Source organism: Oncorhynchus nerka, linkage group LG12 (genome assembly GCF_034236695.1).
Source record: "Oncorhynchus nerka isolate Pitt River linkage group LG12, Oner_Uvic_2.0, whole genome shotgun sequence".
NCBI classification, from domain to species: Eukaryota; Metazoa; Chordata; class Actinopteri; order Salmoniformes; family Salmonidae; genus Oncorhynchus; species Oncorhynchus nerka.
In genome coordinates this window covers 45,901,777-45,927,143 of record NC_088407.1, presented here as the reverse complement: position 1 = coordinate 45,927,143, position 25,367 = coordinate 45,901,777, and the positions used below count along the sequence as shown (strand labels likewise).

General features: G+C 42.5%; 1 protein-coding gene across 2 annotated transcripts in view; it reads right to left on the bottom strand.

Annotated features, from left to right (window-relative positions):
* Positions 1-25,367, bottom strand: part of si:ch211-266g18.6 (synaptotagmin-like protein 1) — a 56,916-nt gene that overhangs the window by 17,203 nt on the left and 14,346 nt on the right. Inside the window, exons 7-10 of one of the 2 annotated variants that reach the window (XM_065025613.1) lie at positions 17,602-17,663; positions 17,183-17,287; positions 16,049-16,221; positions 14,948-15,053 (exon numbers count right to left, since the gene is read on the bottom strand). In XM_065025613.1, coding sequence (XP_064881685.1) covers positions 14,948-15,053; positions 16,049-16,221; positions 17,183-17,287; positions 17,602-17,663 — 446 coding nt within the window. The remainder of the gene's footprint in view (positions 1-14,947; positions 15,054-16,048; positions 16,222-17,182; positions 17,288-17,601; positions 17,664-25,367) is intronic. The other variant, XM_065025614.1, reaches the window with a different exon arrangement.

The window sequence follows — 25,367 nt, the reverse complement described above, 5'->3', positions numbered from 1 at the left end:
TACATAGCCGTCTTTGTATCATAGATAATTGCGTAATTATCATATTTCGTCGTCCTAACGCAGTCTACACTGCCCTGCAGCTAGCCAGCTAGCTAACGTCCACCGTTAGCTAGTCCACCGTCTACCGATTAGCAGCACAACTATTACACTCAACTGAACGACTTGATTAGTGTAGTGTTAGCTAGCTACATAGTTGTCTTTGCTGTCTTCGTATCCAAGATAATTGTGTAGTTTAGAGTGTGTAGTTTTAGAGTGATTATCTTAATTTACCGAGGTTAGCTAGCCAGCTATTTGTCGTCCTTAACGTAGGAGACACTGCTAGCTAGCCAACAGCTAGCCAACGTCTTCCGAACAGAACTTCCGCACTCAACAATCCGGTCGCATTTCGCTTCGCTCCACAGGAAGTATCACATTTTTCATTTCATTTCATTACAGTACAACGGCTTGATTTGTTTGATCGTAGCTAGCTACATAGCTAGCTACATAGCCGTCTTTGTATCAAAGATAATTGTGTAGTCTTGAGCGATTTCCTAGGTTAGCTAGCCAGCTATTGTCGTTCTTTTAACGCAACGTAACGTAATCAACACTGCTAGCTAGCCAGCTAGCCCCGAATAGCAGCACAGTAGCACAGTAGAAACTATTACACTCAACGGAACGACTTGATTAGTGTAGTGTCAACAACGCAGACACTGCCAGCTAGCCTACATAGTCAACAACGCAGCCTCTGCCAGCTAGCCTACTTCAGCAGTACTGTATCATTTTAATCATTTTAGTCAATAAGATTCTTGCTACGTAAGCTTAACTTTCTGAACACTCGAGACGTGTAGTCCACTTGTCATTCCAATCTCCTTTGCATTAGCGTAGCCTCTTGTGTAGCCTGTCAACTATGTGTCTGTCTATCCCTGTTCTCTCCTCTCTGCACAGACCATACAAACGCTCCACACCGCGTGGCCGCGGCCACCCTAATCTGGTGGTCCCAGCGCGCACGACCCACGTGGAGTTCCAGGTCTCCGGTAGCCTCTGGAACTGCCGATCTGCGGCCAACAAGGCAGAGTTCATCTCAGCCTATGCCTCCCTCCAGTCCCTCGACTTCTTGGCACTGACGGAAACATGGATCACCACAGACAACACTGCTACTCCTACTGCTCTCTCTTCGTCTGCCCACGTGTTCTCGCACACCCAGAGAGCTTCTGGTCAGCGGGGTGGTGGCACCGGGATCCTCATCTCTCCCAAGTGGTCATTCTCTCTTTCTCCCCTTACCCATCTGTCTATCGCCTCCTTTGAATTCCATGCTGTCACAGTTACCAGCCCTTTCAAGCTTAACATCCTTATCATTTATCGCCCTCCAGGTTCCCTCGGAGAGTTCATCAATGAGCTTGATGCCTTGATAAGCTCCTTTCCTGAGGACGGCTCACCTCTCACAGTTCTGGGCGACTTTAACCTCCCCACGTCTACCTTTGACTCATTCCTCTCTGCCTCCTTCTTTCCACTCCTCTCCTCTTTTGACCTCACCCTCTCACCTTCCCCCTACTCACAAGGCAGGAAATACGCTCGACCTCATCTTTACTAGATGCTGTTCTTCCACTAACCTCATTGCAACTCCCCTCCAAGTCTCCGACCGCTACCTTGTATCCTTTTCCCTCTCGCTCTCATCCAACACTTCCCACACTGCCCCTACTCGGATGGTATCGCGCCGTCCCAACCTTCGCTCTCTCTCCCCGCTACTCTCTCCTCTTCCATCCTATCATCTCTTCCCTCTGCTCAAACCTTCTCCAACGTATCTCCTGATTCTGACTCCTCAACCCTCCTCTCCTCCCTTTCTGCATCCTTTGACTCTCTATGTCCCCTATCTTCCAGGCCGGCTCGGTCCTCCCCTCCCGCTCCGTGGCTCGACGACTCATTGCGAGCTCACAGAACAGGGCTCCGGGCAGCCGAGCGGAAATGGAGGAAAACTCGCCTCCCTGCGGACCTGACATCCTTTCACTCCCTCCTCTCTACATTTTCCTCTTCTCTCTCTGCTGCTAAAGCCACTTTCTACCACTCTAAATTCCAAGCATCTGCCTCTAACCCTAGGAAGCTCTTTGCAACCTTCTCCTGCCTCCTGAATCCTCCCCCCCCCCTCCTCCCTCTCTGCAGATGACTTCGTCAACCATTTTGAAAAGAAGGTCGACGACATCCGATCCTCGTTTGCTAAGTCAAACGACACCGCTGGTTCTGCTCACACTGCCCTACCCTGTGCTCTGACCTCTTTCTCCCCTCTCTCTCCAGATGAAATCTCGCGTCTTGTGACGGCCGGCCGCCCAACAACCTGCCCGCTTGACCCTATCCCCTCCTCTCTTCTCCAGACCATTTCCGGAGACCTTCTCCCTTACCTCACCTCGCTCATCAACTCATCCCTGACCGCTGGCTACGTCCCTTCCGTCTTCAAGAGAGCGAGAGTTGCACCCCTTCTGAAAAAACCTACACTCGATCCCTCCGATGTCAACAACTACAGACCAGTATCCTTTCTTTCTTTTCTCTCCAAAACTCTTGAACGTGCCGTCCTTGGCCAGCTCTCCCGCTATCTCTCTCAGAATGACCTTCTTGATCCTAATCAGTCAGGTTTCAAGACTAGTCAATCAACTGAGACTGCTCTTCTCTGTATCACGTAGGCGCTCCGCACTGCTAAAGCTAACTCTCTCTCCTCTGCTCTCATCCTTCTAGACCTATCGGCTGCCTTCGATACTGTGAACCATCAGATCCTCCTCTCCACCCTCTCCGAGTTGGGCATCTCCGGCGCTGCCCACGCTTGGATTGCGTCCTACCTGACAGGTCGCTCCTACCAGGTGGCGTGGCGAGAATCCGTCTCCACACCACGTGCTCTCACCACTGGTGTCCCCCAGGGCTCTGTTCTAGGCCCTCTCCTATTCTCGCTATACACCAAGTCACTTGGCTCTGTCATAACCTCACATGGTCTCTCCTATCATTGCTATGCAGACGACACACAATTAATCTTCTCCTTTCCCCCTTCTGATGACCAGGTGGCGAATCGCATCTCTGCATGTCTGGCAGACATATGAGTGTGGATGACGGATCACCACCTCAAGCTGAACCTCGGCAAGACGGAGCTGCTCTTCCTCCAGGAGAAGGACTGCCCGTTCCATGATCTCGCCATCACGGTTGACAACTCCATTGTGTCCTCCTCCCAGAGCGCTAAGAACCTTGGCGTGATCCTGGACAACACCCTGTCGTTCTCAACTAACATCAAGGCGGTGGCCCGTTCCTGTAGGTTCATGCTCTACAACATCCGCAGAGTACGACCCTGCCTCACACAGGAAGCGGCGCAGGTCCTAATCCAGGCACTTGTCATCTCCCGTCTGGATTACTGCAACTCGCTGTTGGCTGGGCTCCCGGCCTGTGCAATTAAACCCCTACAACTCATCCAGAACGCCGCAGCCCGTCTGGTGTTCAACCTTCCCAAGTTCTCTCACGTCACCCCGCTCCTCCGCTCTCTCCACTGGCTTCCAGTTGAAGCTCGCATCCGCTACAAGACCATGGTGCTTGCCTACGGAGCTGTGAGGGGAACGGCACCTCAGTACCTCCAGGCTCTGATCAGGCCCTACACCCAAACAAGGGCACTGCGTTCATCCACCTCTGGCCTGCTCGCCTCCCTACTGAGGAAGTACAGTTCCCGCTCAGCCCAGTCAAAGCTGTTCGCTGCTCTGGCCCCCCAATGGTGGAACAAACTCCCTCACGACGCCAGGACAGCGGAGTCAATCACCACCTTCCGGAGACACCTGAAACCCCACCTCTTTAAGGAATACCTAGGATAGGATAAAGTAATCCCTCTCACCCCCCTTAAAAGATTTAGATGCACTACTGTTCCACTGGATGTCATAAGGTGAATGCACCAATTTGTAAGTCGCTCTGGATAAGAGCGTCTGCTAAATGACTTAAATGTAAATGTAACCCGTTGTAACAGATGTGAGAATATGGTTGCTGTCGCAATCATTTTTTTCCTCACAAAATTATACTGGTGATTCATCACCACCTAGGGATCACTGATAGCAGAAAGCTGAAATCGAACGGGAGTCGCAAGGAGGCGGAACTTCCATTTCCCACGGCACAGGGTGTCGCCCTGTGAACAAAGGAAAAATGGCTGCTCTCCCTTTGTTAGCTTAGCATCTAGTGAAAAGTTAGCCTTACTTGTACAGGAATGTCGGTTCCAAGCACCACGGAGTCCCCTTTAAGGGAACGGGGGTTTAATAATGATGTCTCACGCTCACCCTTAATCTGTTAATTTCCGTGATGTTTACCGGAACACGCAGTAACAAAGAAATACACTGTTGGTCTCCATCTCTCAGAAAACGTGAGAGATGGAGAGATGTCAGTTTCGCTCAAACAACAATATCTACAATTTTTTTTAAATAATTGTCTGTCCCATATGTCCTCACACAAGAAAAGAATAATGGCCGAGTCTACTCACTCCTCGAATGCGAGAGACAGAAATAGTACTATGTTAGTCTATTTCTCAGAATACCTACATCGGCCCGGCCCATTATAGGTGGTCAGTAAATCCCCCTACACAATGACTTTTCATCAGATATACAACACCGGAGTCAATCTCTACCTACTAGTATATGGATGAAAAGGAACCACACATGCCACTCTCAAAAACAATCCTTCCTACAGCGCTATTGGTGTATAACGTATTTGGCTTCATAATTCCTATAGACTTAATTCAACAGTAAGGCTTAGTTTTATCTTAGATTCCTCACATGGGGCTCTAATATGTTGTGACGTGACTATCATTAATCTGATGACTGTTATTCATCGAATAATTACCTACTATATTTAATTGTTATTATCTTAAATTAATCATGTAACAATTAACTCATTAGGAATTTGGGGCACCAAGGGAAAAATTGTTTAATGAGTTAATGAGTCTCCCGAATTAACTCAAGAATATATAGATATCATAACAGCCACTAATTAATTGTTTCCTCATATCAGTTTCATTCTGAACGTCGCAGACTGAATCTGCACAAATCTGAGTCTCGCTGATCATTCCGTACCACACAAATTGATTTGATTATTTATTAACTAACCAACTAAATGATAACATAGGACACACACACTGTATAGGTTATTGATTATAAACTTAATACAAAGACAACAGGTCCCTAGTAGACTAACACAATATGACACTTGTTACACAAGATGGAGAGTTAATGTGTGAATGTTTCATATCTCCCAAAAATATTTTTCAGCAGAATGTTGTCGAGGGGTTTCTAGCGCAGGGGCTTGCGGAAGCCCTGCGCTAGAAAGGTTAAAAATCAAATTACTTCCGCTCTCACTCAAGACCCTGTTCAGGGCCTGCTTGATCAAGGAACAAGCCTACATGCTTTGTCTATAGACTCTGATACCAGGGTTGTGAAGAAAAAGGTCAAAAACTTCACGAGCCAATTCCACTCAAAACCTGATCAGGAAATCTGTTTTTTCACCTTGAACAGAAATGACATCACGTCGTTGCGAACGACCACTCCAGCTTGTGGGGAATATGACCACTAAAAGCAACTCAAACAGGCCGTACCTGGAAACAGTCCTGGAGGACTGCTTAATCTCCTGCGCTAATTGATTCAGGCTCGACAGTGTCCCTCATCTCTCAAACATTGTTCAATGAAAAAAGTCTTTGAAGCCAACTAAACATTGGTTAAAAAGGGAAGGATGCGAAACTACACTGAGGTTTCACTCAGACTACCTCACCTCTCACATTGAGACTCATGCTGAAACTACACTTCCAGGACGTATCGCTTGTTCACCCTGTGTATGTTACCAGCCTCGAATTTGAACTCCTGCTACTCGGAGCAGACTTGGATTGTTTACTCCCACTAATGGAAAGGAAACCAACCAAGTATGGTCACAGGTCACAGTACCGTCTACACTGACCACACTGTCTTCTCCTAATGCTAGGTGCAACGAAGTCATCAACAGCACCCGTTGGGAAAAAGACATTTCGAAACCTCTTGGTGCAGAATCTGACCTCAGGACATATTACAATATCTCGTCACATTAAATCGGCAAACCTGATTGACCATTCTTTTCATGATTTCGAGCCAGCAGTCTCTGTGAATGAGCAACTTCCCATCTCCTTGGATTCGTCCGATGATGTAGCTGAGATTAACTTCTCTTGTACGTCGGAAACTTCCGCAAGACTTCGGCCGTCTCAGGAATAAAAGCATCGACGTGCAGAGTGTACTCTGCTTCCGATGATACATTTTTCTCTTTAAAGCGGACTGAAAGCCCTCAGAATGAAACTAACAGCATCAGTCCCGCAACTGACCCGATGAACCTCACTGGTGAAACACTATGTGATATTACAGACAGATATCCTAGTCTCAGTTCGCAGGTACTGGAACGGTTGACACATGCGTACGCTGTGGTGACTGACAGGCCTCGACCACTGAGCATTTTAAAGCACAAACACCGGGAGATTTGGTTGAAAGGTTACAGCCAATCTACTACCAATGCGGCTGCTGACAACTCGTGCAAAGGGTTCGACATTGTCACGGTCGCCATCAAAATCGTGGAAATGACCAACCAAGTATGGTCACAGGTCACAGTACCGTCTCCACTTACCACACTGTCTTCTCCTAATGCTAGGTGCAACGTGGTAGGCGTACATTTCTCTTTATTATAAATGTCGACAGCAAAACAAGAAACAACAAAAACTAACGTGAAGCTTACTAGGGCTATACAGGCCACTAACAAAGACAACTACCCACAAAATCCAAAAGGAAAAAAGGCTACCTAAGTATGATTCCCAATCCGAGACAACGATAGACAGCTATCCCTGATTGAGTACCATACCAGGCCAAAACATAGAAACACAGAACACCCAAGTCTCCCACCCGAGTCACACCCTGACCAACCAAACACAGAAAATAAAAAGATGTGCTCGGACACCAACATCAACCACTGATGGGGGGTCCCAAGACACAAAGTACTAGCCCATACCCATGATGAGTCAAAACTCTACAGCTACCGCACTCACCAGTTTCTCCCAAGAGGTCAATAAGCCATCCCTGTAGACTGTCCGAAGCTAGTGCCTTACAGCTTGTAGACTTATCATGTAGTTATCAACTTAGGATGGTGCCCTAAACAAAACACACTAAGTAGGAATGCTCTAGATATGAAATTAAACACAGATAATAATACACCTTATGGAACAGCGAGGACTGTTCAGAGAAACACACACAGGTAGAGACACATGCATACGCACACTAACGCTAGGTCACACAATTCCTGAGCGGTATGACGGCTGTGTGGTCCCATGGTGTTTATACTTGCGTACTATTGTTTGTACAGATGAACGTGGTACCTTCAGTATTTGGAAATTGCTCCCAAGAATGAACCAGACTTGTGGAGGTCTACAATTATTTTTCTGAGGTCTTGGCTGATTTCTTTTGATTTTCCCATTATGTCAAGCAAAGAGGCACTGAGTTTGAAGGTAGGCCTTGAAATACATCCACAGGTAAACCTCCAATTGACTCAAATCATGCCAATTAGCAGAAGCTTCTAAAGCATGACATAATTTTCTGGAATTTTCCAAGCTGTTTAAAGGCACAGTCAACTTAGTGTATGTAAACGTCTGACCCACTGGAATTGTGATACAGTGAGTTACAAGTGAAATAATCTGTTTGTAAACAATTGTTGGAAAAATTACTTGTGTCATGCACAAAGTAGATGTCCTAACCGACTTGCCAAAACTGTAGTTTGTTAAACCTCTCTAGGGGACTTGGGACGGTAGCGTCCCACCTGGCCAACATCCAGTGAAATTGCAGCGCGCCAAATTCAAAACCTGAAATACTCATTATAAAAATTAATAAAACATACAACTGTTATACATCGGTTTAAAGATTCACTTCTTGTTAATCCAACCATGGTGTCAGATTTAAAAAAGGCTTGACGGCAAAAGCATACCATGCGATTATCTGAGAACAGCGCCCAGCAGACAAATCATAAAAAACAGTAACCAGCCAAAGAGTTACACAATTCAGAAATAGTGATAAAATGTATCACTTACCTTTGATGATCTTCATATCGGTGGTGCACTCACAAGACTCCCATTTACTTAATAAATGTTGGTTTTGTTCGTTAAAGTCACTGTTAATATCCAAATAGTATCCGTTTTGTTTAGTAACCCACAGGCTCAAACCCAGTCAGAACAGGCAGACGAAAAATCCAAACAGTATCCGTAAAGTTCGTAGAAACATGTCAAACGATGTTTATAATCAATCCTCAGGTTGTTTTTAGCCTAAAAAAAAAATCAATAATATTTCAACCGGACAATAACATTGTCAATATAAAAAGTAAACAAGAAAGGCCTCGCGCATGAAAAATCTCTGGGCCACTGCGGTGTCCACTCATTCAGAGTGCTCTTACTCCCTCATTTTTCAGAATACAAGCCTGAAACTATTTCTAAAGACTGTTGACATCTAGTGGAAGCCCTAAGAAGTGCAATTTGAGTCTTAAGTCAATGGATACTGTAAAAGCATTCATCAGAATTCATCAGAAAAATCTCAGGTTTTCGATTGCCAAATCAGTTCTGTTATACCAACAGACATTATTTTAACAGTTTGAAACTTTAGAGTGTTTTCTATCCAAATCTACCAAATTATATGCATATCCTAGCCTCTGGGCCTGAGTAGCATGCAGTTTACTTTGGGCACGCTTTTCATTCGAAGGTAAAAAATAGTGCCCCCTACCCTAGAGATGTTTTAACAAGAGCTGGACCACAGAGCTGGACTTTATGGAAGAGTGGCCAGAAAAAAGCCATTGCTTAAAGAAAAAAATAAGCAAACACATTTGGTGTTCGTCAAAAGGCATGTGGGAGGGGGCCTACCGGGTGGCGTAGTGGTCTAGGGCACTGCATCGCAGCGCTAGCTGTGCCACCAGAGACTCTGGGTTCGCCCCCAAGCTCTGTCGCAGATATCGTCCATGGGGCAACGCACAATCAACATAGCGTCGTCCGGTTTAGGGAGGGCTTGGCCGGTAGGGATATCCTTGTCTCATCGCGCACTTGCGTCTCCTGTGGCAGGCCGTGCGCAGTGCACTCTAACCAGGTCGCCAAGTGCAAACCTCTCATCACCCCAGAATATCATCCCCGCAGTGAAGCATGGTGACAGCATCATGCTGTGGGGATGTTTTTCATTGGCAGGGACCGGGAAACTGGTCAGAATTGAAGGAATAATGGATGGCACCAAATACAGGGAACTTCTTGAGGGAAACCTGTTTCAGTCTTCCAGAAATTTGAGACTGAGACGGAGGTTCACCTTCCAGCAGGACAACGACCCTAGGCATACTGCTAAAGCAACACGTGAGTGGTTTAAGGGGAAACATTTAAATGTCTTGGAATTGCCTAGTCAATCCCCAGACCTCAATCCATCAAAAATCCCAGTGGCTAGATGTACCAAGCTTATAGAGACTTGCAGCTGTAATTGCTGCCAAAGGCTCTACAAAGTATTGACTTTGGCAGGGTGATTAGTTATGCATGCTCAAGTTCAGTTTGTTTTGTCTTATTTCTTGTTTGTTTCACAAGAAAATATATTTTGCATCTTCAAAATGACAATGTATCTTTAATTATATGTAAAACATGTATCTTTCGTCAAAGTTTATGATGAGTATTTCTGTAGCTGTTGTGTAAATCAAATGATACAAACGCTCCAAAACATCTATTGTAATTCCAGGTTGTAAGGCAACAAAATAGGAAAAATGCCAAGGCGGGTGAATACCTTTGCAAGCCACTGTACCTAGAGAGTTTATCTGTATTTTTCAGAGCTGCCTACATACCACCACAGACAAATGCTGGCACTAAGACCGCACTCAATGAGCTGCATACCGCCATAAGCAAACCAGAAAACGCTCATCCAGAGGTGGCGCTTCTAGTGGCCGGAGACATTAAAACATCTTTCACCTATTACAACCTGTCAGGGCAAGGAGATTGAGGTTGTAACCTCATAAATATCTTGGAATTTTAATTGATAATGGCCTCTCTTAAATTTGCATATTCAACAATTTACAAAACAAATTAAGCTGAAATTGGGATATTATTTTAGGAATAAGGCCTGTTTTTCTTTTGAAGCCAGAAGGAGGCTAGTATCAGCTACATTTATGCCTTTACTAGACTCTGGGGATATTTTATATATGAATGCTTCTGCTCAGTGTTTGAGATCAATTGACACCCTTTACCATGGCACTTGGAGATTTATTTTAAGCAAAACCATTACGCACCACTGCACTTTGGATACCAAGGTTGGCTGGCCTTCTCTAGTCACTCGTAGGCTCAGGCACTGGTATACTTTTATTTACAAAGCCAATTTGGGTTTACTACCTTTTTATTTGGGCATTTTTATTGTTCAGAAATGTGGTGGGTACTCCATTCGCTGGACTTTATCCTGCTAACTGTTCCAAATGTCCGAACTGAATTTGGTAAAAGGGCTTTTATGTACTCTGTGCCATCGTCTTGGAACGCCTTACAAAATACTGGAAGAACTTGTCCCGATTGGTATTTTCAAGTCACTGATGAATGATCTTGAGACTGATTCCCTGACCGGTCAATGTTTTTAATTTGCTGTTTTTGATTTTATTATACTCTTGTGAACTCTATGGTTTTACTAGATTAATTGTAGTTTTTCATGTTGTTTGTCTGTAATTTTTGTAATGACTTGGTGCTGCCTATCTTGGCCAGGATGCTCTTGAAAAATATATTTTAAATCTCAATGAGCCCTTCCTGGTTAAATAAAGGTTAAATAAATAAAAAATGTAATCAATGCAGGAAACTTAAATCTGTTTTACCTCATTACTATCAGCATGTTAAATGTGCAACCAGAGGGAAAACATCTAAAGACCACCTTTACTCCACACACAGAGAAGCCTACAATGCTCTTCCTCACCCTCCATTTGGCAAATCTGACCATAATTCTATCCTCCTGATGCCTGCTTACAAGCAAACATTAAAGCAGGAAGCACCAGTGACTCAGTCTATAAAAAAAAGTGGCCAGATGAAGCAGATGCAACAGGACTGTTTTGCTAGCACAGACTGGAATATGTTCCGATATTCTTCCAATGACATTGAGGAGTACACCACATCAGTCACTGGCTTCATCAATAAGTGCATCGATGACGTCGTCCCCACAGTGACTGTATGTACATACCTCAACCAGAAGCCATGGATTACAGGCAACATCCGCACCGAGCTAAAGGGTAGAGCTGCCGCTTTCAAGGAGCGGGACTCAAACCCGGAAGCTTATAAGAAATCCTGCTATGACATCCGACAATCATCAAACAGGCAAAGCGTCAATACAGGTCTAAGATCGAATCATACTACACTGGCTCCGATGCTCTTTGGATGTGGCAGGGTTTGCAAACTATTACAGACTTCAAAGGGAAGCACAACTGAGAGCTGCCCAGTGATACGAGCCTACCAGATGAGCTAATTTACTTCTATGCTCGCTTCGAGGCAAGCAACACTGAAAAATGCATGAGAGCACCAGCTGTTCCAGACAACTCTGTGATCACGCTCTCCACAGCCAATGTGAGTAAGACATTTAAACAGGTCAACATTCACAAGGCTGCAGGGCCAGACGGATTACCAGGATGTGTACTCCGAGCATGAACTGACCAACTGGCAAGTGTCTTCACTGACACTTTCAACCTCTCCCTATCCGAGTCTGTAATACCAACATGTTTCAAGCAGACCCCCATAGTCCCTGTGCCCAAGAACACTAAGGTAAACTGCCTAAATGACTTCCGACCTGTTGCACGCACATCTGTCGCCATGAAGTACTTTGAAAGGCTGGTCATGGCTCACAACACCATTATCCCAGAAACCCTAGACCCACACCAATTTGCATACCGCCCCAACAGATCCACAGATGATGCAATCTCTATTGCACTCCACACTGCCCTTTCCCACCTGGACAAAAGGAATATCTACAGTGGGGAGAACAAGTATTTGATACACTGCCGATTTTGCAGGTTTCCCTACTTACAAAGCATGTAGAGGTCTGTAAAAATCCATAAAATCACATTGCATGATTTTTAAGTAATTCATTTGCATTTTATTGCATGACATAAGTATTTGATCAGGATATGCATATAATTGGTAGCATTGGATAGAAAACACTTTGAAGTTTCTAAAACTGTTAAAATAATGTCTGAGACTATAACATAATTGATATGGCAGGCAAAACAGTTTTTGGAGCTCCCAACAGGAAAGGTATAATGGGAACCTATTGTTTATGTAAATCTATCTTCCAGATTGCAATTCCTATGGCTTCCACTAGATGTCAAGTCTTTATTCAAGGTTTCAGGCTTGTTTTTTGGAGTATTTGTGAGAAGAGCACCGAACAATATCAGCCTTTCAGTGCACGAGGGAGAGGGCGCATGCTTACTAATTTTTCTTTCCTATTGAACATACTACTTTCTATATGAAATATTATAGTTTATTTACATTTTAGAGTACCCGAGGATTAAATAGAAACGTTGTTTGACTTGTTTGGACGAAGTTTAGTGGTAGCTTTTTTGACTCCTTTGTCTGCATGTTGAACGAGTGGATTACTGAAATCGATTGCAACAAATATTTTTTTAATCTCTACATGTAGGTTTCCTCATTTTAACCCGATGGAACTGGTTTGTTATCACCTGAAAATATTCATCCGTAACGATACAATTCTCCCCCCTTACCCTCCTTCTTGGCAAGAGTCTATTGTCCTGCTAATAGCCCATAATGGGTGGATGGATTAATTACAGTCATTTACCATTCTCATTCTCGGACTGGAAACGTTGTTTTCAGAGTTTTACAATCCCATTTTCAAGTCCTTGTTTAAAAAAATAACAATATTTTGGAGATTATTTTGTTTTCAAATTACCGAAAGTGAGCGGTTGTAATCTGAATAAAGGGAAATAGGACATTCTTGAACATAGGGTAAGACAATAGGCCCTTTTAATTTTGTCTGGCCTGCCATTCCAAATCAAATTGAATATCTTCTTTCTCACATAATTTAAACAGGTCACTCTCTGCCTGACTCGCCGCCAATGCCGCCTGGCAATCAACCAAAAACACAGCATCTACCGTGGTATTCCATTCCCAGCGAGCATATTCAAGCCATCGACTCACTGATGGTTGAAGATGATTTTAGTAGCTTTTGTATGACTGATGCCTTTAGTGAGAGGTCTAATGCTTTAATATTTAATCATTTCTGCCCTCCGAATTCATATTCATGATATAAATAGGCCCATGTGCGCCTTCATCAGATGACATGGGATCACTGGCCACTTTAATAATGGAGCACTAGTCGCTTTAATAATGTTTACATACGGCTTGACTCAAGTCATATGTACAGTATATACTGTATTCTATTCTACTATATTTAGTCAATGCCACTCCGACCATTGTTTGTCCTAATATGTATACATTTCTTAAATACATTCTTTTAATTTTAGATCTGTGTATTGTGGTGAATTGTTAGATACTACTGCACTGTTGGAGCAAAGAACACAAGCATTTCGCTACACCCGTAATAACATCTGCTAAATCAAATCAAATTTATTTATATAGCCCTTCGTACATCAGCTGATATCTCAAAGTGCTGTACAGAAACCCAGCCTAAAACCCCAAACAGCAAGCAATGCAGGTGTAGAAGCACATTAATAATAATAAATATGTGTATGTGACCAATAAAATGTGATTTGATTTGAGATGAAGGGTCATAGTGAAAAAGGGCCATAGTAAAATAAACAGTATTTTAGTGATTTAAAAACTCAGCTAGATGTGCCTCCCAACTCATTCAGAAAAAGTTGGACTTGAACAAGTAGGGTCAAAAAAATAATAAAAATAAAAATAAAACTAATCATGCCTAAAAATAGTTTTCTAAAACACGCAATCAATATGTAATTGAATATTTATGCTGATAATGTTCTGAGGCTTATATTTTGGTGCATTAAAGCGCAGGCTGCTGATGAAAACAGAGCTGTGAGTGTCAGCAAACATTAAATTTGAAGTCAGTTAACTTAATAATGGGATCTTACTTTGGACTAATTGGATAATGATTATAGTACACACACGTGACAATTATTTCACACGTAATGTGAGAAGGTGCTATATTGGCCCCTTGAGGTGGGATGATGGAAATGTGGGGTAGAAAATAACTAAATGCAGGACCCTAACATGTGCGCAAGCGTTGCAAAATAAATGTACACATACATGTTATTCAATCATTGCACCCACACCGCTCGCGTGCCTCAGCGAGCGTCTGAGTGGCCAGGCGCTAAAATAAAAAATGGTTTCTATTTGTGACGCTCGACGCACTGCAAGTCCGACCTCTCCCATCTCCTCATTGGTTTTTAGGAGCATATATACCCACGTGGGTGATTGAAAGATGAGCCTGACGTCCACACTCCGAAGGAAGGAGGAGAGGTGACAAGAAACAAATTTGGTTTACCGTTTTATCTGTGGATTAGTTGTGGAGTAGAGGACCTTGTGCATTTCAGGTAAAATAACATAATGTTTATATACCAGGACAAATTAACTAGCAGCAGCAAGCTACCTAGCTAAAGTGCCATAAATGTTAAAAGCTTTTTGACCTGTCCCCAAATTAATAGAATTGGTTCAGAGTTTGCTTTGAGATTTCAACCTGCGTGTCCTGATCACTTCTTGTGTGGGTGAACAAGAACAATGGGGAATATTCTCATGTCACTGTACACACACATAACATATGGTTCTGCACCAAATGTGCATGCGTATTTCAGTCAGCCACGTTGGGTGGGGAAACTCAGATTTGGTTGCAAATAAAGTAATTGTATTAGCGTGAAAAATAAAGGAGATGTGTACCTTTCCCAAGTACATTTTCATGCTAAATTAATTCATAAAATATATAGAAAGCACTCACAACATGGTAAAACCTACTTTCAGTGTCTCTCCATCAAACACTGGGTTAATTGTGCGTTTCTTGATGGAGGTCTTCTTCTTGCTATGGCGGGATTTGTCAGGGTGGAGGTAGGTCTTCACATATCTGCACAGGAAACAGGAGTTATGCTGTTAAAGGAGTAGTTCACTATTTTACGATAGACTACTTTCAGGGTGAGGAACTATGGGCTAAAATAAACTCACGTTTTCTTTAAAACAACCACTACAAATTTCAGCCACCACAAGCTAGCAATCAATGGATGTGATGGGGACATGTGAGCATGTAAAAAAATGATAATGTCAAAATCACCTGAAATCAAATAAACTCCATATTTGGTTTGATGTTACTTAAAGGTGATTTGTCTCACATGCTCCCATAACTTCCATTGATTGTTAGGTTGTGGTGGCTAAAGTTAGCTGAAGTTTGTAGGGTCTCACAGTTGGATTACAGTTTCTCCTGACCCATAGACTACAATCTAACATCAAGTTGTACAATAGTGAACTACTTAAGAGTATTGATGCCATGAGAGACGAGTCATCTTGTATTCTACACAGCAATGACCATAGTTTAAAGGTCCTTTCCCATTCTAACCCCTTAAAAATATTTAACATAAACTGATCTAATACTCTACTAAATACTTATTATTTGGCTCATGTTTATTTTTTAAAACCTGTTGTAGGTTCTGGAGACCCCAATTAAAGATGCAATATGTAACTTTTTGGGTGACTTGACCAAATTCACATAAATTATAGATCAATGTCAATCTCATTGAAAGCAAGTCTAAGAAGCCGTACATCTGTTCTATGTGCACTATTTCTCGTTTTTGGGTCTTAAGTTTTGTGCAAACAGCTGAAAATACAATATATTGGGTTATGAAAAATATATTTCACAGCAGATTAGATGGTACAATAATTCTCTGCACTATACTTGCTTGTTTGGTCACATAAATTGAAATTAGGCTAACTATTAGAATTTTAGCAACCAGGAAATGGCAGAACGATTTCTGCATAGTGTATCTTTAAAAAACCTGTTTTAACTACTATAATATTGGTCTGAATTTGTGTGTCTATGTGCATGCATGCGTGGTGTGTTGAGATTACGGGTCAGTGCGCTGCTTGCGAGGGTTGGCGTAAGCAAGGTCCTGACACTGCTCCACTGTGACGATCAGCTCCTCTGCATTTCTGTACCTTAGCGAGAACTCTACTGCCCCCTGGACAGTCACACTCCCAAAGTCCCCCGCCTCACTGTACACACTCAGAAGACTGCCAGTGCGCTGACAAAAAGAGGACAGGAGAAGGACATTTCAAAGCTACTCATTTGGAGACAAAGCATGTTCTTCAGGCGTTTACCAAACACAACCATATTAACCTCTACAGGATCGATGCCCCCCCGGTTGTAAGTAACGAGAACATTTCCCAGTACATAGACATATGTGATATGGACAGAAAGCTTAAATTCTTGTTAATCTAACTGCACTGTCCAATTAACGGTAGCTATTACGGTGAAAGAATGCCATGCTATTGTTTGAGGGGAGTGCTCAATTATGAACTTGAAAATGTATTAATAAATCAATTAGGCGCATTTGGGCAGTCTTGATAGAACATTCTGAACAAAAATGCAATCAGTCCAAAACTTTGCAGGTGCACTGCAGCGATCTAGTGGCCAAAATCGAGATTGCGCCTAACCTAGAACAGTACATTGTGACCGTTTGTTTCTCTTGCATTTCAAGGATGAAGGGGAAAAATGCATGTTTTTGTCTTTGTGTTATCTTTACCAGATCTAATGTGTTCTCCTACATTCTTTTCACATTTCCGCAAACTCCAAACTGTTTCCTTTCAAATGGTATCAAGAGTATGCATTTGAAAAAAAGGGTTAAGCCTCACTATCAGTATTTCACAACTTTTTGGGGAAAAGTATAAATAAAACAATCATTTTGGGGGGGGGGGGGTTTAAGTAATCATTGCAATAGTTTAAAACATGATGCAATTATGAACTGCAAAATCAAGAGCTGTGTCAAGTATTTTGAAAAGGCATACAGTATGATTGTATTTTTGCACAATTATCACCTTTGATGTTCAGAGAAAGGAAAAAGATTAATAAAATTGAATATTTTTTCTAACAAATATTTTACGGGACAGCTAATATCTTGCTATTCAAGCCATATCTTCCAAAACAACTACAATATGTTGTTGAAAATGGTAGCTTTATGGTAACTGTCCATAAAATGGTCCTACCCCAGTGAGGCCCAAAGCAATGGAGCCATAACCTCTTCTTGCAGAGAAGTCAGACCCATAGCTGGAGACAGAGCTGCAGTCATCATCTGAGTCCAGACCCTCATCCTGAAGAGGGTCAGAGTTCGAGTAAAAGTCAAGGAAGGAATATGAAAGCCATCAGCCGGTGTGTGCATGTATGTGATAATATTTTTTCGAAAGTGCAACATTTCATGTATTTAGGCAATTTAATGGACATGAATGAAAGGCATCAGTGTGTGCGTGCATGTTTTAAAGAGTGAAAACATCCATCTTTCTGGTTGTTTATATGTCAGTACTACTAAACTCCCACAAGTGAAAGCCATTATTCAGAATATGTACATAAACAGTCTAAAAATGCATTTATTAATCTGTTTTGTTGAAAATGTATTTTAATGTCTAACCTCCCAGGTGTCCATAGGTGTAACATCCACTGAAGGGGATTCCTGAGACGTAGCTGGGTGCTCTAAGCCAGAAAAAAAACACAAAAAAAAACCCCAACCGTTTGTCATTTGGTTTCCTCAATTGGCATGTGAACTTCCTTGATTGAAAACATCTGCAGATGCGAAGTGTCAGATACAGTACATTCGGAAAGTATTCAGACCCCTTCACTTTTTCCATATTTTGTTATCTCATCAATCTACACACAATACCCCATAATGACAAAGCAAAAACAGTTTTAGAAATTATTGCAAATGTATAAATAATATAAAAAAATTAAAAATCACATTTACATAACCATGCAGACCCTTTATTCAGTACTTTGTTGAAGAACCTTTGGCCTCGAGTCATCTTGGGTATGACGCTACAAGCTTCGCACACCTGTATTTGGGGAGTTTTTCCCCATTCTTCTCTGCAGATCCTCTCAAGCTCTGTCAGGTTGGATGGGGAGCGTCGCTGCACAGCTATTTTCAGGTCTCTCCAGAGATGTTTGAACGTGTTCAAGTCCGGGCTCTGGCTGGGCCACTCAAGGACATTCAGAGACTTGTCCCAAAGCCACTAATGTGTTGTCTTGGCAGTGTGCTTAGGGTCGTTGACCTGTTGGAAGGTGAACCTTCACCCCAGTTTGAGGTCTGGAGCAGGTTTTCATCAAGGCCCTCAACTTCCGGACTCATCTCAGTGCTATTGTTCTGTTTGTTGCTACTTGGCTATCAGCCAGACTTTTCAGTTTTTACTTTTAATACATTTACCAAAGTCTTAGTTTTTTCATTAAACTTTTTCACCCCGGACGCTTTATCTGGACATGGTTCTACAGGACCTCCATCGGCAGAAGCTAAGTAGTAACATTTACACTATGCCATCTAATTGCAGACACTGTACTCATACTATACAGGAGAACTATCGCCTTATGGTGAGGATAGGTGTGTTGCAAGCACAGCTTCAGATGCAATCGTTAGGCAAGGACAATTTAAGTGTAGGAAAGGATGAAACAACATGTGTGCCACCAGTAAGTACAGATAGTAGTATAAACCCCCCCACCCTCACAGTTCTCGCAGCTGGACAATTTTCTCAAGGCTCCTGGAAATAAATGTTGTTGGCATACTCAACAGGTGTCGCTCATTCAGCCGACAGAAACTTTCAACTGGTTCTCCCCGTTAAGCAACGAGTATTAGACTTAAAAATAATTATCCAGCGATCATACACTGTCTACCAGGGGGCAGAGCTATCCAACATAAAACCTAATCTGAAGATGGTGCTGACTAAGGCTAAAACTGGCGATTGTAGAGAGTATAGGGATATTGTTTTACCACGTCAGCACCAATGTTAGCATGAAACAGTTAGAGGTCACCAAGCTCAACATAGCTTCAGTGTGTAAATCAGCTACAAAGATGTGTCAGCATTGAATAATTGTCTCTTAAAGGGAAGTGATGAGCTCTACAGCTGACACTCACAACTCAATCGCTGGTTGAATATTGTTTTCTGCCCCTCCCTCTTTCTGGGACTCACCCATAAAAAGGACCAAGCCTGGCCTGCTGAGGAGTGACAGACTCCATCCTAGCTGGAGGGGTGCTCTCATCTTATCATCTATGAACATAGACAGGGCTCTAACTCCTCTAGCTTCACAATGAGGTAGTTAGCAGGCTGTTAGCCAGCCTGCACCTTAGTGGAGTCTGCCACTAGCACAGTCAGTGTAGTCAGCTCAGCTATCCCCATCGGGACAGTGTCTGTGCCTCAATCTAGGTTGGGCAAAACAAAACATGGCGGTGTTCGCCTTAGTAATCTCACTGGAACGAAGACCTCCATTCCTGTCATTATTGAAAGAGATTGCGATATCTCACATCTCAAAATATGGTTACTTAATCAATTCCAATGCAGTCAATGAACTAATCACTGACCATAATCTCGATGTGATTGGCCTAACTGAAACATGGCTCAAGCCAGATGAATTTACTGTGTTAAATGGGGCCTCTCCTCCTGGTTACACTAGTGACCATATCCCTGTGGATCCCGCAAAGGCGGAGGTAATACTGCATTTTCGTCTTTTGAGCTTCTAGTCGGCTAGAGTGTTGAACTAGCAACCGAAAGGTGGCAAGATTGAATCCCTGAGCTGACATGGTAAAAGTCTGTTGTTCTGCCCCTGAGCAAGGAAGTTAACCCACTGTTCCTAGGCTGTGATTGGTTTCTTAACTGACTTGCCTAGTTAAATAAAGGTTAAAAAAAACTCAGGAAATCTATGCAGCCTATTCAATCACTTTCTATAGCTACTCTTTATACAGGCCTCCTGTGCCGTACACAGCATTCCTCAGTGAGTTTCCTGAATTACTATTGGACCTTGAAGTCATGGCAGATAATATTCACATTTTTGGTGACTAATATTTACATGAAAAAGTCCACAGACCCATTTCAAAAGCTTTCGTGGCCATCATCAACTTAATGCGTTTTGTCCAACGTGTTTCCGGACCTACGCATTGCCACAGTCATACTCTGGACCTAGTTTTGTCCCATGGAATAAATGTTGTGGATCTTAATTTTTTTCCTCATAATCCTGGACTATCGGACCACCATTTTATTATGTTTGCAATCGCAACAAATAATCTGCTCAGACCCCAACCAAGGATAATCAAAAGTCGTGCTATAAATTCTTGAACAACCCAAAGATTCCTAGATGTCCATCCAGACTCCCTCCACCTACCCAAGGAAGTCGGAGTACAAAAGTCGGTTAACCTCCTAACTGAGGATCTTAATTCAACCTTGCGTAATACCCTAGATGCAGTCACACCCTTAAAAACAAAAAACATTTGTCAAAGGAAATTTGCTCCCTGGTATACAGAAAATACCTGAGCCCTGAAGCAAGGTTCCCGAAAATTTGAACGGAAATGGTGCTCCACCAAACTAGAAGTTTTCCGACTGGCTTGGAAAGACTGTACCGTGCAATATCGAAGAGCCCTCAGTGCTGCTCGATCATCCTATTTTTCCAAACTAATTGAGGAGAATAAGAACTCAAATGTAGCATAAGAACTAAAAAGCAGCATTCAACAAGAGAGGATAGCTTTCACTTCAGCAGTGATAAATTCATGAACTTCTTTGATGAAAAGATCATGATCATCAGAAAGCAAATTACAGACACCACTTTGAATCTGCGTATTTCTCCAAAGCTCAGATGTCCTGAGTCTACACAGAACTGCCAGGACCTAGGATCAATAGAGGCACTCAACATTTTTGATCCTGTCTCTCTTGACACATTCATGAAAATAGTCATGGCCTCTAAACCTTCAAGCTGTATACTGGACCCTATTCTAACTAAACTACTGAAAGAGCTACTGCCTGTGCTTGGCCCTCCTATGTTGAACATAATAAATGGCTCCCTATCCTCCGGATGTGTACCAAACTCACTAAAAGTGGCAGTAATAAAGCCTCTCTTGAAAAAGCCCAACCTTGACCCGGAATTGGCCAATATTGAATCTCTCATACCTCTCAAAAACTGTTGAAAAAGCTGTTACGCGGGAACTCACTGCCTTCCTGAAGACAAATAATGCATCGAAATGCTTCAGTCTGGTTTTAGAGCCCATCATAGCACTCAGACAGCACTCTGCCAAATGCATTTGTTAGTTTCGCCATCCCTCAAGGTTCCATTTTAGTACCACTATCGTTTTCACTATATATTCTACCTCTCGGTGATGTCATTCGGAAACACAATGTCAACTTTTACGGCTATGCGGATGACACACAGCCGTACGTTTCGATGAAACATGGTGAAGCCCCAAAATTGCCTACCCTGGAAACCTGTGTTTCAAACATAAGGAAGTGGACGGAGGCAAATGTTTTACTTTTAAACTCGGAAAAAACAGAGATGCTAGTTTTAGGTTCCAATAAACAAAGAGATCTGCTGTTGGATCTGACAATTAATCTTGATGGTTGTACAGTCATCTCAAATAAAACTGTGCACCCTGATCTCTCCTTTGATGAACAAATCAAGAATATTTCAAGGATAGCTTTTTTCCATCTTTGTGACATTGCAAAAATCATTTACTTTTTGTCCAGAAATTATGCAGAAAAGCTAATCAATGTTTTTGTCACTTCTAGATTAGACGACTGCAATGCTCTACCGGATAAAGCACTAAATAACTTCAGTTAGCGCTAAACACGGCTGCTAGAATCCTGACTAGAACCAAAACATTTGATCATATTACAATGCTAGCCTCTCTTCATTGACTTCCAGTTAAGGCTAGGGCTGATTTCAAGATTTTACTGCTAACCTACAAAGCATTACATGGGTTTTCTCCTTCCTATCTCTCTGATTTGGTCCTGCCGTACATACCTACAGTACACATACGCTACAGTCACAAGACGCAGGCCTCCTTATTGTCCCTAGAATTTATACAGCTGGAGGCAGGGCTTTCTCCTATAGAGCTCCATTTTTATGGAATGATCTGCCTATCCATGTGAGAGATGCAGACTTGGTCTCAATCTTTAAGTCTTTACTGAAGACTCATCTCTTCTGTAGGTCCTATGATTGAGTGTAGTCAGGCCCAGGGGTGCGAAGGTGAACAGCAAGGCACTGGAGCGACAAACTGCCCTTGCCGTCTCTGCCTGGCCGGCTCCCCTTTCTCCACTGGGATTCTTTGCCTCTGACCCAGTGACTAGTGACTGGCTTACTATTGTTCTTCCATGCCGTCCCTCTGAGGGGTGAGTCACTTGAGTGGGTTGAGTCACAGACGTGATCATCCTGTCTGGGTTTGCGCCACCCGGGCTCGTGCGGTGGAGGAGAACTTTGTGGGGTGTATTCAGCCTTGTCTCAGGGTAGTAAGTTGGTGGTCTGTTGATATCCCTCTAGTGGTGTGGGGGCTGTGCTTTGGCAAAGTGGGTGGGGGCTATATCCTGCCTGTGAGGGTATCATCGGACCGGGCTCCAGTGTCCCCTGACTCACCCGTCTCAGTCTCCAATATCTATTCTGCAATATTCTATGTGCCGGGGGGCTAGGGTCAGTTTGTTATATCTGGTGTATCTGATGTCCTGTATGAATTTAAGTTTGTTCCTTCTAATTCTCTCTCTCAAAGGACCAAAGCCCTAGGATCATGCCTCAGGACTACCTGGCCTTATGACTCCTGGCTGTCCCCAGTCCACCTGGTGCTGCTGCTCCAGTTTCAACTGTTCTGCCTGCTTCTAGGGAACCCTGATCTGTTCACCGACGTGCTTCCTTGTCCCGGACTTGCTGTTTTCGACTCTCTCTCTCTACCGCACCTGCTTTCTCAACCTCTGAATGCTCAGATGCGAAAAGCCAACTGACATTTACTCCTCAGGTACTGACCTGTTGCACCATCTACAACCACTGTGATTATTATTTGACCCTGCTGGTCATCTATGAATGTTTGAACATCTTGAAGAACAATCTGGCCTTAAATGGCCATGTACTATTATAATCTCTACCTGGCACAGAAAGAAGAGGACTGGCCAATGAGCCTCATTCCTCTCTAGGTTTCCTCCCAAGTTCCTGCCTTTCTAGGGACATTTTCCCAGCCACCGTGCTTCTACATCTGCAATGCTTGCCGTTTGAGGTTTTAGGCTGGTTTTCGGTATTGCACTTTGTGACGTCTGCTGATGTAAAAAGGGCTTTATAAATAAATGTGATTGATTGTACTTTGCTCCGTTCATCTTTCCCTCGATCCTGACTAGTCTCCCAGTCCCTGTCACTGAAAAACATCCCCACAGTATTTGTTGGTATCCTTCCCCAGATCTGTGCCTCGACACAATCCTGCCTCGGAGCCCTACGAACTATTCCTTCGACCTAATGGCTTGGCTTTTGATCTGTCATGCACTTTCAACTGTGGGAACTTATACAGAAAGGTGTGTGCCTTTCCAAATCATGTCCAATTAATTGAATTTACCACAGGTGGACTCCAATCAAGTTGTAGAAACATCTCATGGATGATCAATGGAAACAGGATGCACCTCAGCTCAATTTCGATTCTCATCGCAAATGGTCTGAATACTTATGTAAATAAGGTATTTCTGTTTTTAATTTTAATAGATTTGCAAACATTTCTAAAAACCTGTTTTTGCTTTGTCATTATGGGGTATTGTGTGTAGATTGATGAGGAAATTGTTTCATTTAATCAATTTTAGAATAAGGCTGAAATGTAATAAAATGTGGAAAAAAGGAAGGGGTCTGAACACATTCCGAATGTACTGTGTGTGTGTGTATATATATATATATATACACATACAGTACCAGTCAAAAGTTTGAACACACCAACTCATTCAAGGGATTTTCTTTATTTTTACTATTTTCTACATTGTAGAATAATAGTGAAGACTTAAACTATAAAATAACACATGTAATCATGTAGTAACCAAAAAAAGTGTCAAACAAATCAGAATATATTTTATATTTGAGATTCTTCAAAGTACAGTGGTTCTTCCTGTAAAAGTTGCATCACACTGCAGCCCACCTTGTGGGAATTCTATGGTATGTTATCCAGCCTTTGTTGCCATTAACGCTAGTTAGACCAGCAGAGGGCATCTTTGGGAAGCATGTAACTTTTTGTGATATTGCCGGTAGTAGAGAATTTAATTAATATGATAAATATTATGGGGTTTTTCTATTCCAAGAAAAATAAAAAAAAACTCAGGGTTTCCTTTAGGAAAATATGGTGCTGTACAACGTGACCGTTTCCACACTCTAATTGTAGGCTAACCAATACCCAAACAGAGATTCAGTGAAAATAAAAATTCTAATTGATTTATCAAGACCAGTTCCCATGCTTGTCTCAGAGCATCATAAAACGGTGCTGAAATAGTTGACCACACGTTTGTAGGCTATTGTTTCAAATTCTATTATAACAATTGGATGACTTTGGGTGTTCCATTAAGAAATCTTAAAAGAACTCCACCACAGAGAAAGGAGCCTTGAATAATTAAACATGTCGGTAAAATACTGTTAGACTTGGGGATTATGGTCACGGACAGTGCTATTCGCCTGTGTTACGCCAAACGTCAAAGTCCAGGAAAATGAACAGATACAGTAATACTGTAAAGTAGGTCTAATAATGCTAAAAATAATGTTTAAATAAATAGAGACGGTTGGTCTTTACTGTATGCTGCTCATTTTTACATTGTATTCCATTTCCAGCGAGACTATTAAAACCAACTCACTGATGGTTGAAGATGATGAGCGACTGGCAAATTTTTATTTTACCTTTATTTAACTAGGCAAGATCAGTTAAGAACAAATTCTTATTTTCAATGACGGCCTAGGAACAGTGGGTTAACTGCCTGTTCAGGGGCAGAACGACAGATTTGTACCTTGTCAGCTCGGGGGTTTGAACTTGCAACCTTCCGGTTACTAGTCCACCGCTCTAACCACTAGGCTACCCTGCAGTCTGGAATCTGTTGGCATCACAGTACAACATCAACATCGCTCTAATAAATCAGAAGACAGTTGAATAAACTTAAGTGGACTTATGGAAAGGCTCTGTAACACATATTGTATATCAGGGTTCGTCAACTAGGTTTGGCCCCAGGACAATTTTTTTCTGAGACAATACTCAGCTGGCCAGAACATAATATGTATATAATATTAGCATAATTAATTGGCCTACACTACATATCTAACATGTTTAACACATATGATTAGTACATAATAAATTCAGTGACAATAAGATAATGTTGATCTGATTACGCTCATAACATCACTGTCTCTTTTCAATTATTATTTTTTGTCTCTGTGCGT